Source organism: Barbus barbus, assembly GCF_936440315.1.
Source record: "Barbus barbus genome assembly, chromosome: 12".
Classification (NCBI taxonomy): Eukaryota; Metazoa; Chordata; class Actinopteri; order Cypriniformes; family Cyprinidae; genus Barbus; species Barbus barbus.
This window is the reverse complement of record NC_136740.1, coordinates 31,533,373-31,550,080: the sequence shown is the minus strand read 5'-3', so window position 1 is coordinate 31,550,080 and position 16,708 is coordinate 31,533,373. Positions and strand designations below refer to the sequence as shown.

Here is a 16,708-nt window from a genome sequence, read left to right as displayed (position 1 = left end):
AAACTTATCACTAAACCAACAAAAATAATAAATCGTTAATTTGCAATTAAAACTAAATAGTCACATTTATTATGTGTGTGTGTGTGTGTATATATATATATATATATTAATACTTAAAACTTATATAAGTAATATAAAAATGAATAGATTTAATACAATATATATAAACACAATACAGTTTGACTGATTGATATCCATTATTGCTCAAACAAATGATGATGAGAGGTAAACAGTACTCAGTACTTTAATAGTAAGCAAATGCATAGAAAACGTGTGGCACATTTACATTTATGCATTTGGCAAACATGTTTATACAGCAATTTACAGTGCATTCATGCTAAACATTTGATCTATTCACACCCTGGGAATCGAACCCATGACCCTGACACTGCAGCACCAGCTGAGCTACAGAAAAAGGCATTAAACAAGCATTTATATACACATTAATACACATTCAGTTCAGATGTTATAAAAGTTTAGTTCACAAATGGGTCATTTTTTCTCGATCTCACCCGTCTGATCAAACCTCTTGCTTGATGGTGATCAAGGGCTGCGTTGAAACAAAGACAAATACAAGAGATTTGAGTGCGTTTGAACATTGTTCAGCATGTTTTATTGTTTTCAAACTGAATGTTAAATTACCAGAGTGTTGAAGTGAGATCGGCACACGGCTTTACTCTCCCAGTAGATCAGAATCAGAGCTAGAATCAGCTCAAACCCACACAACACACCAATCACCACCTTCAGCCCCACAAACATGTTTCTCTGGAGAAAAACAAGTCAATCAATGACAATATCCACAATGACAACAGCAGTTCAGAAGTGTGTCCAAATGCCTGTTTGCTGTAACGTACCCTTGTATGGTCAAATGGGTCGTTATACTGTAAAATCAAATAAATGAATGAGATGTATGGACACTGCTGCAACTCTGACTTCAATAAGTTATGAAGTTATGAACAATCACAAATTACCGAACCCAGATATTCTTCATTTATTAACGGACAGAGAACTATAGCTGTGATTGACCAGAAAAGGCTGATGATGTTGAATATGAAGGACAGTTTCACCTTTCAGAACAAGAACAAGAAGATAAATCACTAAATTCAGTTTTAGTCATGATTAAAAAAAAGATTTTGAACAATATTTGATCACTCACCACTGGCATGAATGGAGAATTTCCAGCTGCAAATGTCAGAATGCCACTTGCAATGAACTGAAAATAAATAGTTAAAACACAGGTTTAGTATAATCTTGAATGTTCAGAGACTGTCTGAGAGATGTGTGTTTACACTGATGAAAGCTGAAGAGAAATGCAGACAGGATCTCTATGTTCTCACCAGGGCACTAGGTAGGGTGTACATTAGATGGGGCGAACCGTATTCAAGAGTAATGAGGCTGCCGATGCAGATCACAAACACTCCGATGCTGAGCTGAGCCGCCTGAAACCACAAATAACAGCCACATAAATAATAACAACACAGTCTGAGATCATGATAAGTTTTCCATGATAAAACTTGGATAACTTGTTCCATATGTTCCATAGTTTTTAAATATTTCAAAATATAAAATTTTTTTTTTTATTCAGATTGGAAATAATATTTTTGCTAATATGTTCCAAAGTATATTTATGTAAATACATTTTCTACTAATATATTTTTGGTCACTTTATATATGCCAAGCCCCGCCTTGATGTAATGATTGACAGCTCGGGGGCGTGCTCGGCTCGGAATGCATTCTCAAATCCACGATTTAAACTATATTCATCGTGGGGTATTTCATGAAAATGCAATTGAAACGTCATATATGCATTTAAGAAAAATAAAAGACATTTAAATCACCATTTTGCTACCCTTTGGCTCAGAATGCATTTTGAAACTCACATTGCATTTTGCTACAGTTTTTGCTTGGACATATTAAACATATCTAATCAATTTGGGTAATACATTTTCATTTTGCAACTTATAAAGCTTTAAAATATGTTTTTAATTTGCATATTAAAACTATTGTAGAAATTGGCAAATTTTCAGTTTCATTTTGCACTAAATGTTGCACATATGTAAATTTAAATACAGAAGTACATTGCCGTTTTACATATTACATTTCAAATTGAATTTTGCTACACATATGCTTCCATATTTATTACTACCTTAACGATACATATGAATTATTTTATTTTTTTGTTATCAGTTGTTTATTGAAATTTTCTTCTGGGAACAGAAGTATAAAAGAAAAAGCAGCTGTGCCATATGAACTATTTTAAAAGTATTTTAGAAGTATATTAATACTTTAAGTACTTGTTATTAGCTTATGAAAGGGTACCACTAGTGTACCAGTGTGTTGTACCTTTTAGTCTGAGAGTAGAACAGAATCAACAGGTTTAGTTCATGCAGCGCCAGAAAAACAGACACACACTAAATACTGAGAGCTTCTCCAAAAAATTCTTCAACTGAAACTGAAAGAAGCATTTTTACTTCCACAAATCAACCAGCATTCGGGCCAAAATACCACTGAAACTGACTATTACCCCAGACAGGGGTGGACTGGTCATCTGGCAGACCGGGCATTTTCCCGCTGGGACGTACTTTGGGGCCGGGCCTATACATCTTCTCATACCCTATTTGTCTGATCGGCCCATAAAACTCTTAGCAGCCTATAGTTTTTCTGCCTAAATAGTTGACGGCGCTGTGGTCTTTACGGCTTTTTAATGTATTTGTCAAAAAAAAGTCGGTTTAGGATTTTTTTCCCCCAGACAGACCGGCCCATGAGACATTTAATCAGCAGCCCATTGGTTATTTTCTTAATTGACATTGGGCTGACCCAATCACATCTTTAAACAACTCCCCTTTTGGGCTCTCTCTCTCTCTCACACTCTCTCTCTCTCTCTCACACCCACACACACACAGTAGTGTATTTTAACGAAGTAATAATACAGTACTTCGTTACAGTACTTAAGTATTTTTTGGGAGTATCTGTAGCCTACTTGAGTTTTTATATTTCAGCCAACTTTTACTTTTACTCCACTACATTTCCTAATTAAAACGTATACTTTTACTCTGATACATGCAAACAAGTGCGCGCACGATCGCAGATGATTCATTTTCAGCTCAAAGTGGAGTCTGGGGTGTGTGATATACAGTATATCTTCTGCAATAATAGGGTAAGTGTTGTTGTAATGATGTGTGATCTGACATTATCAAGTAGGCTATATCATCAAATCACACACAGAGTGCACACACTTGATTTATTAATGTATTAAACAATTCCAGGCATTCTAAATTGTAGACGGCAAAAATGCTTCTGTATGCTTTTTATATTTATATAATATAGTTAACTTCTATATCTATATCACACAAAGAGTACCGTTTTTCTGCAGATATCATGAACACATTTAATAATCATTTCATACAAGTCCAGTAAGCAATAAGTGACTTACATTTTAGACTTATTGCTTGTTTTTGCTCAATTTTGCCAAAGAAAATAGTTCCAAACAAAGATAACAGCACTGTTTTGCGTCTCTGAGCAATGGACCGTGTACTTATTGAATGAATCCGCTTTTTGAATGAATCGGTTGAATAAATGATTCAGTGATTCACTCATTAACACAGTCAAATGCTCTTTTCCTGAATGAATCAGTCGTTTGAATGAATCGGTTGAATAAATGATTCAGTGATTCACTCATTAACACAGTCAAATGATCTTTTCCTGAATGAATCAGTCGTTTGAATGAATCGGTTGAATAAATGATTCAGTGATTCACTCATTAACACAGTCAAATGATCTTTTCCTGAATGAATCAGTCGTTTGAATGAATCGGTTGAATAAATGATTCAGTGATTCACTCATTAACACAGTCAAGTGCGCTGTTCCTGAATTAATCAGTCGTTTGAATGAATCGGTTGAATAAATGATTCAGTGAATCACTCATTAACACAGTCAAATGATCTTTTCCTGAATGAATCAGTCGTTTGAATGAATCGGTTGAATAAATGATTCAGTGAATCACTCATTAACACAGTCAAATGATCTTTTCCTGAATGAATCAGTCGTTTGAATGAATCGGTTGAATAAATGATTCAGTGATTCACTCATTATCACAGTCAAATGCTCTGTTCCTGAATGAATCAGTCGTTTGAATGAATCGGTTGAATAAATGATTCAGTGAATCACTCATTAACACAGTCAAATGATCTTTTCCTGAATGAATCAGTCGTTTGAATGAATCGGTTGAATAAATGATTCAGTGATTCACTCATTATCACAGTCAAATGCTCTGTTCCTGAATGAATCACTCATTAATGGTCACTTTCTGTCACCAAAGTCTTTGCTGTCAGCTACTAGCCGTTTTAATTTCACTTTTTTTTAATGTTTTAAATTACTTCAAATATCAGTATTCGACGTTTTATGTTAAAAACACAACATTAGGCCTATTTATGCATCTGTAACTGCAGTTCAAATGCATCCATGTCCGCTGTGAGATACATTAAACTGTGTAAATACATATATCTGTGTAAATACATCTTAATGCTATTTCAGATGCAGATTCCAGAAATGTTTTCTTATGTTGGAATGAAAGACACTAAGTACCGGATGAAGTGCTTCTTACCCAAAAATGCCAAATGGAAGAAAGACTTAAAACTGAACACAATCTTGCTACTAAAGCTGTATGAATATTTATATATATATATATATATATATATATATATATATATATTTATTTGCTTCTTTTCCATTTTGCATTTACTTGTACTTTTACTTTCAATACTTAAGTACGTTTAAATATCAATAAATATCATATACTTTAAGACTTTTACTCAAGTAATATTCTAAACGAAGACTTCAACTTCTACCAAAGTCATTTTTTGGTAAGATACCTGTACTTTTACTTGAGTATGGCTTTCGGGTACTTTATACACCACTGCACACACACACACACACACACACACACAGGTTCATCCAAGGAGTTTACCAATTTGACTAAGTAAGTTTAGAGTTTATTTAATGCTATACTATGGGAAACAGTGATCATCTGACCAACAATTTATCATGTCTCTTCCCTTTCTCCCTCAAACACACAGGCACACACAGGATGGATATCATAACTATATAGGCCTATAGTTTTAGGATTCATCAGTGTGGATTATAGTTTTATTATATTAATAAATTACACTTTTTAGAAGTTTTTAATGTGTCAACTTTCATTGTTTCCTACCTATTATTATATGGCTTTAGTGCTTTTATGGAATATGAGCTGGTATACATATTCAAGGGCTTACAAAGCTGGGTAGTATTTTGATCGTATGTAGTGGGCCGGTCTGGGCCAAAATGCCAGGCCCGATTTTTTGTCCCAGTCCAGCCCTGGCCCCAGATAAAAATCTCCCGTACTGAATTCTTGTTGATTTGCTCTGACATCTGATATGTGTCTAGAGAAACTTTTCTGTCTGCAGATATTAAACTGAAACTAAACTCTAAAAACACATGAATAATATTATGCATTTTAATGTTGCACACACCCCGAGTTCCTTTGGCCGTCCTTTAAGAAAGACCTTGTAAGCGTCTTTGAAGACGCAGGTGAATTTCTCGGGCATCAGCTGGCCTTCTCTCATATTCCTGAGGCTTCCCAGAGGAATGCTGATGACCATACAGTCATCCGGCTTAAACGTGTAGCGCATCTCTCCTCCAGACGCTGTCTGTCAAAACAACACACATCTGAGAACGCTCCGGCAACGTTCTCTCAACGCTATGAACAAACCTTCTTCCAGTAACATTAACAGAATTTTCATTCCAAATGATCTGGTCTTTAATAACATTCTCAACATTAGCACAAAAATGCCATTTATGTATCATTCATGGAAGGTTTTTTTCATTTTTTTTCATTTGTATACCGTACTCATCCAGCGTTTTTAAATGTTACTTGAACGCTGCTACATTTTTAAAAAGTTATTACTTACTACTTATTTTCCTACTAGTTGTTCACAAAATGCGGTCTGTAATTGAAAAAGAAGAGAAAAGTCAAAGTTATGAACAAACATTCTTCCAGTAATTTTAACAGAACGTTGATTCCAAGTTATGGTCTTTAATAACGTTCTCAAAACGTTAGTACAAAAACATTTAGGCTATACTTTATTCAACATTTTTTTCTTAAATGTTTTTATTTTTACGTTATTTTAAATGCTAGGCCTACTTAAATGTTGATTTTTTTTAAACATTACTTTAGCGTTTTTTTAAATGTTACTATTTACTACTTTTGTTGTTAACGAGATGTTGTCTGTAACTTAAAAAGAAGAAACTTGAGAACTTTGCTAAAGTCAAAATTATGAACAAATGTTCATTCCAAGTTATCTGGCCTTTAATAACGTTCTCAAAATATTAGCACAAAAACATTTTCATTGCATTAAATGTTTTTACTCATCTAACTTTTTTAAAATGTTACTTAAATGTTTCTACTTAACTTTAACGTTATTCAAATGTTACTATTTACTTGTTTCAGAATGTTCAGAAAACATTCAAATGTAGCATTCCCATAATGTTTGCAAAATTCTAAAATGTAACATTTTCTTTAACAATAATCCTGTAACATTGTCTTCACTAACGTTCGCAGAAACTAGAAAAACTGCACTTTTTGAATGTTCAGAAAGCATTCAGAAATAATGGGAATGTTTTTAAAACATTCTAATTAATTTACCAATATTCTGCAGTTCAAATGTTTGTTTAAGGAGTAAAAAACCATAATTAAAGAGGTTAAAATGTTACAAATGAGTCCGAGCAGACGAATGTACATTGGTGGTGTTAGTTTGGGTTAAAATATTGCTTCCTTCTTGAAACCCTCATCTTTTAACACTGTACCAATCGACTCCACACACCATTTTAGTCATAAATGTACAAATATGTTGGAATTTTATTCAACAAAGTATGAAAAGTGAGTCAACCCATCCCAGTCCCATCCACACTTTACAGAATGCCCAGAGAGAAAGTGTTTTATCTGTGTGTACAAGAAGTCTGGGGTAAATTCAGCAATTTATAATCCAGTAAATACAGATTTATTTCTCTGAAAGATCTAACACACACACACACACACACACAGAGATCCTGAGATCTTGATAGCAAACCAGCAGCCAAATTCGATCAATCTCTGAATCTCACTCTGTTCATCTATAAGCGTAAGGTTCTGTTGTTTTAATCGAGTCTTTTAGTGTTCAAATGTCTTACCAGCTGAAGAGTGAACTGAAGTCCAGATGAAGAGCTTCTGCAGGGTTGTCTGTTCAGAGAGCAGAAGTTTCTTTGACAAGTGCTGCTTCATCACTTCTCACATCACAGTTCCTATTTTTTTTTTTTGACCAACCACACGAAAGTGGCTTTTTGGGTATCAAAAAAAACACTGAAGTGACACCATGATCTTCTCTCCACTATAACACGGAAGACAGACTCAACTCGGTAAGACACTCATTTATCTGTATTTTTATAGACATTTTATAGAATTTATTCAGAAGATGTAGGATTATGTTGTAATGATTGAACATTAAAGCCCGAACTGTGTATGAAATTAAAATGGTTGTTGAGTCAAAGGAAGAACATTGTAAGATTCCTAAACGAGATGCATGATTGTATTTTAATGAGGGAAATGAAAATGCATATTTACAACTTATATTCAATTCATATTGTGTTTTATATGCTTTTGCCCAACATTTGATTTCTTGATTACAGTATTTATGAAATATACAACAAAAAGCAAAACCAAATGCATTTTCTATTTTGTGAAATCTCTTTGGCACTGTAAACAAAATCAGTTGCAGATTAATTTAAGTTGAATCAAATTGGCAGAACAAATCATTGCAACTTAAATTATATTAGACTGACTTTTTATTAAACTAAAATTTTATTAAAGTAATGGAAAAACATATGTTGACCTATTAATTCTATAATTTTTACCGTATATTTTAATGAGGATTCAATGCATATTTACAAACAGACATAAAACTTAAATTAATTTCATGCTTTTTCTCCACATTTGATTTCTTGGATTATAATATTTATGAAATGCACAACAGAAATCAGATGCAAATGCATTTTTTTTCTTGTAAAAACCTCTTTGAATACATTGTTAAAAAATGTGACTTTTACACTTTTATTTTTCAAATTTGAAACTTTTTTAAAATCTGAAAATTTTAGAGTGAATTCTTGAATCTTGTAACTTAAAAAATGAAGCTGAAATTGGTTATTTTGATAAGTTAAAGTAATGGATATAGAAATATTCATCTGTTTCTCGTGTGTTTTATGGCTCGTATGTGTGTTTATTGTCAGAATATGGCCAAGGCAGATATTGAGATGGACATTCAGAGACACGAGGACTCGGCGGGAGAAAGACGTGATGATGAAGGGCCGCTCATCAAGTACTACCGCGCCAGTGAGGTCCTGCCGGGCCCCGTGCCAGCGCTGCAGAGGCTCCTCAGGAAGGGCCCGGCCACCTGCGCCGTGAGACCCACACACATTTACTGACGTTATATGAGCTTGACTATAATAACCAATCAACGTTTGGCAAAGCAACGGTTGCTAGGGTGTTCAAGGTGGTTGCTAGGGCATTGCTATGTGCTTTTGAACAGGCTGAAGGCTGATGTTAGATTTAGCATTACAGTCAGAAATATTTGGTGAGAAATAAAATAAAAGTGCCCAATTTGTACACTAGTGACCTGCAATTGTTGCCTTAAAGAGCTTAATTTAACTGATAAAAGTTAGTTTTGTTGGTTTAAATTAATGCATTTAGGTTGATTCAGTGTTATTAATATTTTTGACTCGAGTAAAACCAGTTAACTTAGATGTTACCATTCTTAGGGCACAATGTATTGGATTTTTCTTAGCTGTACTTTGAATTCTATTGTGGTTTAGGATTAACGGAAATGTCCATAAAATTACCAGTAGTATTTTATTCTTCTTGGTTTACATTGTACGTTAATTATTGTTATATAATTTAAAAAATGCATTAACAATAAAATATAAATAATATATTTGTTATTGCATTACAGTGATAATTTTCAGGGAAAATATGCTTAAAAAAGAAAATACATTGTATAAATTTGTAAAATTATAATAAATAAAATAACACACATATATATATATATATATATATATATTGCATAAAGAAAATTTGCTTAAAAGCCTGTTTTTAAGGACCATTAATATTCCTTGCATTATTTTCATAATAAGCATATAAATTACTGTAATTAAATGGGGTTTTTATTTGAAAAAAAAAAGCATAAATTCAATACAGTACAAAAAAATTCTAGCAGGATGTATAAACAAACCTAAAAACATATACTTTAAACTTATAAATACACTTTTATAATGTATTAATAAAATGTAAATAAAGTATCTTCATTGCATTACGATGTTGAAACGTTCTTTAAAATCCTAAAAGTAAGCTTTATGCAAAATATAATTTCCTTATTCTTTCATTTGATTTTGGAAGATAATATGACCAACACATGTTCTTCAGAGTGATCGCCAAACCAATCATGTAGAATTTTTACTGTAAAAGTAAAAATTTAAATTACCGTTAAAGTAAAATTTATTGTTCAAAGCAGGCAAAGAAAAATGAAATCTTTGTAAATGTGTTTTATGTTCCCCTGTAGGCCGTTCAGTCGTCCAGCGGGATCCTGAGTTTTGGGATCGGGGTCGTATTTGCAGCTTCCTTCGAAATCAGTATTAATTTCCTGACTTTATTCCGAGTTCCCATCATTACGGGAATCATGGTGAGCTTCATTACTTCTGCTATAAATGCTTGACAATATATTTCACTGTGCAGTTCACGCAGGAATATGTTCTTTATAATATATTACATTTTAGATTTTGAGATTATAGACATACAGAAAGTAATGGATATATTGATTAATAACGGGGATGATTTGATGCGAGTCTGAAGGGGTTTCTGTTGGTCTTCCAGTTTGTCTTTGCTGGAATCTTGTCCAATCTTCTGTACAAACACCCCGAGCTTCTACAGGTAAGTGTGTGTGTGTCTGAATAATTCTGTATTGAAATACATTCAGTTTCTGGAAAGTACGAGCGGTCGTGTTTGTTCTTGTTCCAGACTTGTTTCATCGCTAACATCGGGTGTCTGGTCGTGTCTGGGATCGGAACCATTCTCCTGATTGTTGATCTTCCTCCAAGTAAACACACCATCCAGATGAAGGTAGAATAAATAATAATCAACAATTCCTGTAATTATGAACATATGTCCTTCACATTTACATCGAGTTTTATTAAATGCATAAAACATGTTTGCAAATGTGATAGTAATAGATACATGTGTCAACATTATAATTATTGAAATATTTTAAATACAGACTGTGTGAGTCTCACAAAAAAGGGGAGGAAAAATGTATATATATATTTATATAATAAAATATTATAAATAATGTATAACATTTTATGATGAAATACATTCTAAATAATTTGTTACTATATATATATATATATATATATATTAGTTATGTCAAACGATCCAAAATAAAAGTTTTTGTTTACATAATATATGTATGTATATTTATTATGTATATATAAATACAAACATATGCATGAATATATTTAAATTTAAAATATGTTATGTTTATATATTAAATTTATTTATATATAATAGAAATTATAATAATATTAATATATAAATGTATAAACATGTAAATATTAAAAAAAAATATACTGTATGTGTGTATTTATATATATATACATAATAAATATACATACATATATTATGTAAACAAAAACTTTTATTTTGGATGCGATTAATTGTTTGAAAGCACTAATATATATCTATAAATATTTTGTAACAAATTATGATCATATATTTCATTATAAATATTTCATAATGTATTATATTTAATAATAAATAAAATGTATTATAAATTATTTTATCAAATAGAAAGAATATCTAGCGTATTTTAATATTCTTAGCATTGTGACATTAGTTTATGACAATTAAACATATTAAAATTACTGTAATACAATGGGATGTTTTATTGAAATAAGCATAAAGGCAATTTAACAAATTCTATTAAAAGGCATTAATAAACCTAAAATATAGTTACTTTGAATAATGCATTAATAAAATGTAAGTATTATATCTTCATTGCATTACAGTGAGAATGAGAGAAATGCCATGAAAAGCTTATGTCACAATACAGAAAAAATGGTAATGATATTAAAAATAGGCTTTTATGCTGAAAATAATGTTTGTTTGTTTTGATTGTGAGGTATAATATAACAGGAAGATGTTCTTTGTGAAATTGATCCTAGGATTAAAATGAAATTATTGAGTCAAGTTGGCAAACAGGGAGACTTTTGGTCTGATGTAAAGATTGTTGTCAGCTGAAGTGTGTGTGTGTGTGTGTGTGTGTGTGTGTGTGTGTGTGTGTGTGTGTGTGTGTGTGTGTGGGTGTGTGGGTGTGTGTGTGTGTTGCAGATGGAGGTTCTGGTGCTGTGTGTGACTCTGATGGACATGATCATCGCGGCGGTGCTCATATACTGGTTTCACAGAGAGAAGCGCGATCATAAGCAGTGACGGTGTGATCTAACATCAGGATGAACGTGTTTGCAGAGTTTCTCACAGACATCAAGAATAGAATTAAAGAACTAAAGAAAGCAGAAGTATCTTCAGTTTCCTCACGATCTGCTCACGATCTGGCACAACAACAACGGGACCGAAGAGAGCGGCGTGACCACACGCTAAACACGGCTGATTTAGCTTGTTAGAAAATTAATATACATTTATTATTTTAATTTGTTTTTGAATGAAGAAGTAAAGCGGTGATGCTGTTTGCAGCTTTATATGTTTGTTACGTTTTATTACTCGTAAAGTTGAATATTTTCTCTGTACATATTTTCACATTCATGCACTGAAATAATGTAATTCAAAAGGAGTTATTTCTGTATGTTACTTATGAATTTGAGTTAATAAAACTTCAGAATTCAATACGAATTTATGGTTTTATTTGTAAAAAGGTGGACTCACATCTGGATAATTTGGCTTTAATGTGATGCATTAGCAAATAAAAAACACACTGCTTTTGAGCTTTTTATTACCTAAAAAATGGATATTATTTCTGTGTACCTTTACTTTTCAAAGTAAAAAGATGGACTTATATCTGGGCTCACATTTTAATATGATTTGTTAACCCCCCCCCCCCCCCCCCCCCAAAATAAAAAAATGATATCTTTAAAAAAATAATAACACACAAAATTTTATTAAAATAAAATTTCTATTTTATTTTAATACAATATAATTATTGAAAAAATAAGGAAAAAAATAATGAATGATAATATATATATATATATATATATATATTACACACACACACACACACACACACACACACATTTGTCTTTATTTTGTTATATGAATGAACAAAATCGATGATTTAAAATGTTGCCAGCTTTATTTGTTTATTGTGTTTTATTAGCAGTAAAGCTGGATATTATTTCTCTGTACATTTTCACATTTATATATTGAATTAATGTAATTCAAAAGGAGTTATTTCTGTATGTTGCTTATGAATTTGAGTAGGGAACCATTTTAATAAATTACAAAATTCAATTTGATTTTAATTACTGTTTATTTTTATTTTCATAGTAAAAAGTCGGACTCAATCCTTATTAACAATGCAGTCCTGTCTGGATTTTATTAGTAGTGCCAGAACTCAAATCATTCAACTATTTGTACAATCAGAAAAACTGAGTCAGATGTCGAGAGGTGAAGAATCTGCCGTCTCAGAATGAAAGGAGAAAAAATAAAACAGCTGAATTAATGTAGCTCCGTGATCTCAGTCCTGTAACGTACCAGCACTGCAGTCAGAATCCATATTCATCAGCACGGCTCTGGACGATTATCAGTCTATCAAATGATGAAATGATGAAACGTCTCAGTGCATTTGATCTCCGTCTGTCCGAACACGTCCAGCATTCACAATCCAAACGCTGCTGTCTCGAAGGATTCACAGCTGCAATGAGAAACAAGAGAAGTGTTACACACCGCTGATAGTTTGATGTTTATTAAGAGCTGTTTACACTGACAGCGATCATGTGTGTGTGTGTGTGTGTGTGTGTGTGTGTGTGTGCAACAGCCAAACTGTGTTCATTTACATTTATGCATTTCAAAACTTACAAAAGAGCAACCAAAGCAATTTGTCAAAGAGCCAATAATATTCATAATATTTAATGCTAGATTTATTAGACAACTAGATTTGCCCACATGCATGCATTTTCTATTGTACAGATTTTTTTATTTTTATTAAATACTCACTTTTTAATTTGAAAATAATAGCATTATTGCAATAGGTTTCTTAATTTGTTGAAGATTTTTATTTAATAATAATTACAAAGAGATTTGATTTTCATTCAATGCTTTTTAAACTTAAAAATTATTTAAAATTTTTAGGTATTTAAAAAAAAACTATATCTTTTCGGTTTATTTTTATTTTGTTTAATATTTTTATTTTATAGTAATCACAATAAAAATATATAATTTATAGTCAAACAAAACTCTTCAAAATAAAAAAGTAATTTAAAGTTATTTTTATAGACTATGCAGATGCACTTACAAACAAATTAGCCTCACTTTAAATCATCATTTATTCTTGTATTGTTTTCAAATATTGCAGAAAAACTAAAATTCCAGTATTTTTTCATAGCATCAATACTACAGAAAAACAAAAATTAGCAATTCAAACACTGCAGAAAAACAACATTTCCGGTATTGTTTCATATCATCAATATTAAAAACCACAAAAATTTGCTATAAAAAAGGAGATTTTTTTCATAATGCAAATACTGCAGAAAAATATTGCACCAATATCGCACAAAAAAAAAAAAAAAAATGTTTTTTGCATATCACAATGCCTGTTTTTTTCCAATATTGTGCAGCTGTAGTTTCTGCTCAGTTACAGTTTCCAACTGTATCGTCAAAAGTCATTCTCACATAGTCAGCTGTCACTGAAAAGAATGACTTCCTGTTGCTTCGATGCTGTGAGTCGCATCTTTACAGGGAACTGCCCGGTTCATTCAATCTGTGTAAACGATGCCCGCTGCATGATTTCACAGCATCTGTGTATCAGCATTTCAACTCATTTTTCTCAAAAAGCCTTCTTGCTTTAGATGCACAAAACGTCTTGACACAAATAAGACTCGACATGCACTGTAGTGCATGTGCATCGTACGGTTATTTTCAACATAAAGTGCATGCATCGCACATGTGACACATGACAATGACGTCAACTCGTTCCTCAGTGAGAGACAGTAACGCAAAACCATCGCTTCAGCCTCAAAATGATGATATTGCAGCTCAAGCAACAGACATTTTTATTGATAATCTAAAACATCTTAAAAGTGCTTTACTAAAAACATGAAGTGCATGTAAATTTCCACTGTAAGTGCATTACTGTGAATGTGTTTCAGCACGTTCAGACTCACTGAGGATGACGTTACTGTCACATTAAGCTCAAAATAACCAGAAGCACCAGCCCAACACACACATGCAGCTCGACACAAAGGGATTCTCTGACAGCGTTATCAGGAAGCACACGGTTACTTACTGACCTGAAGCGTTTGATTCAGACCAGAGTCGAGAGGCCTAACAGACCTGAAGTCTTGCTCTGATAAAACAAACACGTCAGACGAAACTAATGTTAGACAAACTACAAGAGAAAGAAACGCTACCCTTACACGTCTAAAATAGTGATGCTTGCCACCAGCAAACTTAAAAAACATTTAGGCCTTAATTCAAAATTAATGTCTTTGAATTGCATATAAAATTTCCATGCAACTGGATTACACAGTTTTAACAAAAGCAAATACATTTCAATGTGATGCATATTTGTCAGTCATGCAGAAATTAAACAGGTCAGATTTGTTTAAATAATAAACAACATAATAGAATAAAATGAAATGAAAGAATAAAAAATTGGATTAAAGAGAAATAAAGAAAATAACTAATAAAGGGGGAAAAGGTAATACAAAAATTCAGGACTAAATTTAATAATAATTGTATTTGTTTTAGCAAGTGATTAATTTCCCTATTATTCATTTATTTCCCTATCGTTCAATCCACGTCGTGCACACTTGAAATTTCTGCAGGTTTGGTCCTCCATATAAACCTGTTCATTGTCAAAACAATTACATTTATTAAATTAAAAAGTATGAGCATGAAATATGTCTAGCTGTGGAACAAGTGATTTAATACATAAACTTGGCTACTGTGCAATTAAAACACATTCAGTTTATTATTACTATTAATTTATTAGATTAAACCTGACCAGTTTCATTTCTGTAAGACTGACAAATATGCATAAGATTAAGTTTATTATATGTGACCCTGGAGCACAAAACTCCAAGCAATAGCCAAAAATATGGGTCAAAATTATACATTTTTCTTTTATGCCAAAAATCATTAGGATATTAAGTAAAGATCATGTTCCATGAAGATATTTTGTAAATTTCCTACCGTATATCAAAACTTCATTTCTGATTAGTAATATGCATTGCTAAGAACTTCATTTGAACAACTTTAAAGGAGATTTTCTCAATATTTAGATTTTTTTGCTCCCTCAGATTCCAGATTTTCGGTCAAATATTGTTCTTAACAAACCATACATCAATGGAAAGCTTATTTATTCAGCTTTCAGATGATGCATAAATCTCAATTTCAAAAAATTGACCCCTATGACTGGTTTTGTGGTCCAGGGTCACATTTGTTAAAACTGTGTGATCCAAATGAATTCAAATTTTACATGCAAATTAAAATACATAAATCTTCAATTAAGGCCTAATGTTTTATTTGATGTAAGGGAGGATGTTTTCCATCATTTTAGTAATCGCTCTCTCACCGCTGTGATGAACTTGCTGCTCTGACTCTGCAGCTCCTGCTCTTTGTGGTAGAGGATGGAGGACGTGACTTTGGGTGGAGACGGGGACGGTGTGGACAGATACGAGCCTCCGTCACAGGTGTAGCTCTCCATCACTAACTCAGGATGATGCTGGACGCTCACGCCGTCACTCACTGCAGAAGCAATTCACAACAATTATACTAACATTCATTATTTACATAGAATTTATTCATAATAAAAAACTTATACTTTTATTCAGCAAGGATGCATTAAATTGATCAAAAGTGACAGCAATTTATTTATTTATAGTATTTTATATTATTTATAAAAAATATGAATACTTTTATGCATCATGGACACATTAAATTGATCAAAAGTCACAGTCATTTCTTTATATACAGTAATTTATATAATTAATTAATTTAAAAATGCTACTTTTATTTAGCATTGATGCATTAAATGGATCAAAAGTGACAGTAAAGACATTTCTAATGTTACAAAAGATTTCTATTTCAAATAAACGCTGTTCTATTAAACTTTCTACTCGTCTGTGAATCTTGAAGAACAAAAATATTCGTCAGCACAACTTTTTTTTTAACATTGATAATAATCATAAATGTTTCATGAGCAGAAAATCAGCATTTTCTAGAATGCTAGAATTTAGAATGATTTTCTAGAATTTAGAATGATTTCTAGAATGATTCGTCAGCACAGTTTTCTCTATCTTTGATCAAATATATGCAGCCTTGTTGAGGATAAAATACCATATGATAGCTAATGAAACGTCACAGAAAGTAGAATTAATAATAGAATGATCACAAATATAGTATTGTTACACACAGACCATT

The 16,708-nt window shown here is 32.1% G+C and overlaps 4 protein-coding genes across 7 annotated transcripts in view; 1 reads left to right on the top strand and 3 right to left on the bottom strand.

Moving 5' to 3' along the window:
* The window catches only part of ifnlr1 (interferon lambda receptor 1), a 676,379-nt gene that overhangs the window by 228,130 nt on the left and 431,541 nt on the right, over positions 1-16,708 (bottom strand). The gene's annotated exons all lie outside the window — the stretch shown is intronic.
* On the bottom strand, positions 229-7,319 carry LOC306878382 (uncharacterized protein). 4 transcript variants are annotated; one of them, XM_079430709.1, is made up of 10 exons: positions 7,207-7,307; positions 5,949-5,984; positions 5,511-5,687; positions 1,338-1,439; positions 1,157-1,213; positions 972-1,067; positions 855-881; positions 643-765; positions 513-550; positions 229-405 (listed from the first exon to the last, which is right to left on the bottom strand). In XM_079430709.1, exons 3-9 carry the CDS (start codon positions 5,667-5,669, stop codon positions 521-523), a joined length of 594 nt encoding a protein of 197 aa, XP_079286835.1. In that variant the 5' UTR covers positions 5,670-5,687; positions 5,949-5,984; positions 7,207-7,307; the 3' UTR covers positions 229-405; positions 513-520. The 4 variants fall into 4 exon arrangements, with proteins under 4 accessions (XP_079286835.1, XP_079286836.1, XP_079286833.1 ...); XM_079430710.1 differs by lacking the exon at positions 5,949-5,984 and having other exon boundaries at positions 7,207-7,319; XM_079430707.1 differs by having other exon boundaries at positions 229-550.
* Positions 7,262-12,175, top strand: LOC306878383 (uncharacterized protein). Its single transcript, XM_079430711.1, has 6 exons — positions 7,262-7,431; positions 8,299-8,469; positions 9,624-9,743; positions 9,935-9,991; positions 10,079-10,180; positions 11,447-12,175. The coding sequence occupies exons 2-6, from the start codon at positions 8,302-8,304 to the stop codon at positions 11,543-11,545; spliced, it is 546 nt and encodes a 181-aa protein (XP_079286837.1). The 5' UTR covers positions 7,262-7,431; positions 8,299-8,301; the 3' UTR covers positions 11,546-12,175.
* Positions 12,378-16,708, bottom strand: part of LOC306877529 (pleckstrin homology domain-containing family G member 4B-like) — a 64,952-nt gene continuing 60,621 nt past the window's right edge. Inside the window, exons 23-25 of the mRNA XM_079429336.1 lie at positions 15,861-16,033; positions 14,575-14,630; positions 12,378-12,980 (exon numbers count right to left, since the gene is read on the bottom strand). Coding sequence (XP_079285462.1) covers positions 14,589-14,630; positions 15,861-16,033 — 215 coding nt within the window. The 3' untranslated portion in view covers positions 12,378-12,980; positions 14,575-14,588. The remainder of the gene's footprint in view (positions 12,981-14,574; positions 14,631-15,860; positions 16,034-16,708) is intronic.

Excerpts from the sequence above, each read along its gene's own strand:
- LOC306878382 (XM_079430708.1), bottom strand. The coding sequence starts at position 5,669 with ATGCGCTACACGTTTAAGCCGGATGACTGTATGGTCATCAGCATTCCT. Across the intron at positions 1,214-1,337 it reads ACACCCTACCTAGTGCCCTG|TTCATTGCAAGTGGCATTCT; the intron begins GTGAGAACATAG and ends ATTTATTTTCAG. Across the intron at positions 551-642 it reads GATCTCACTTCAACACTCTG|CCCTTGATCACCATCAAGCA; the intron begins GTAATTTAACAT and ends GTTTCAACGCAG.
- LOC306878383 (XM_079430711.1), top strand. The coding sequence starts at position 8,302 with ATGGCCAAGGCAGATATTGAGATGGACATTCAGAGACACGAGGACTCG. Across the intron at positions 9,744-9,934 it reads CCATCATTACGGGAATCATG|TTTGTCTTTGCTGGAATCTT; the intron begins GTGAGCTTCATT and ends TTGGTCTTCCAG. Across the intron at positions 9,992-10,078 it reads AACACCCCGAGCTTCTACAG|ACTTGTTTCATCGCTAACAT; the intron begins GTAAGTGTGTGT and ends TTCTTGTTCCAG.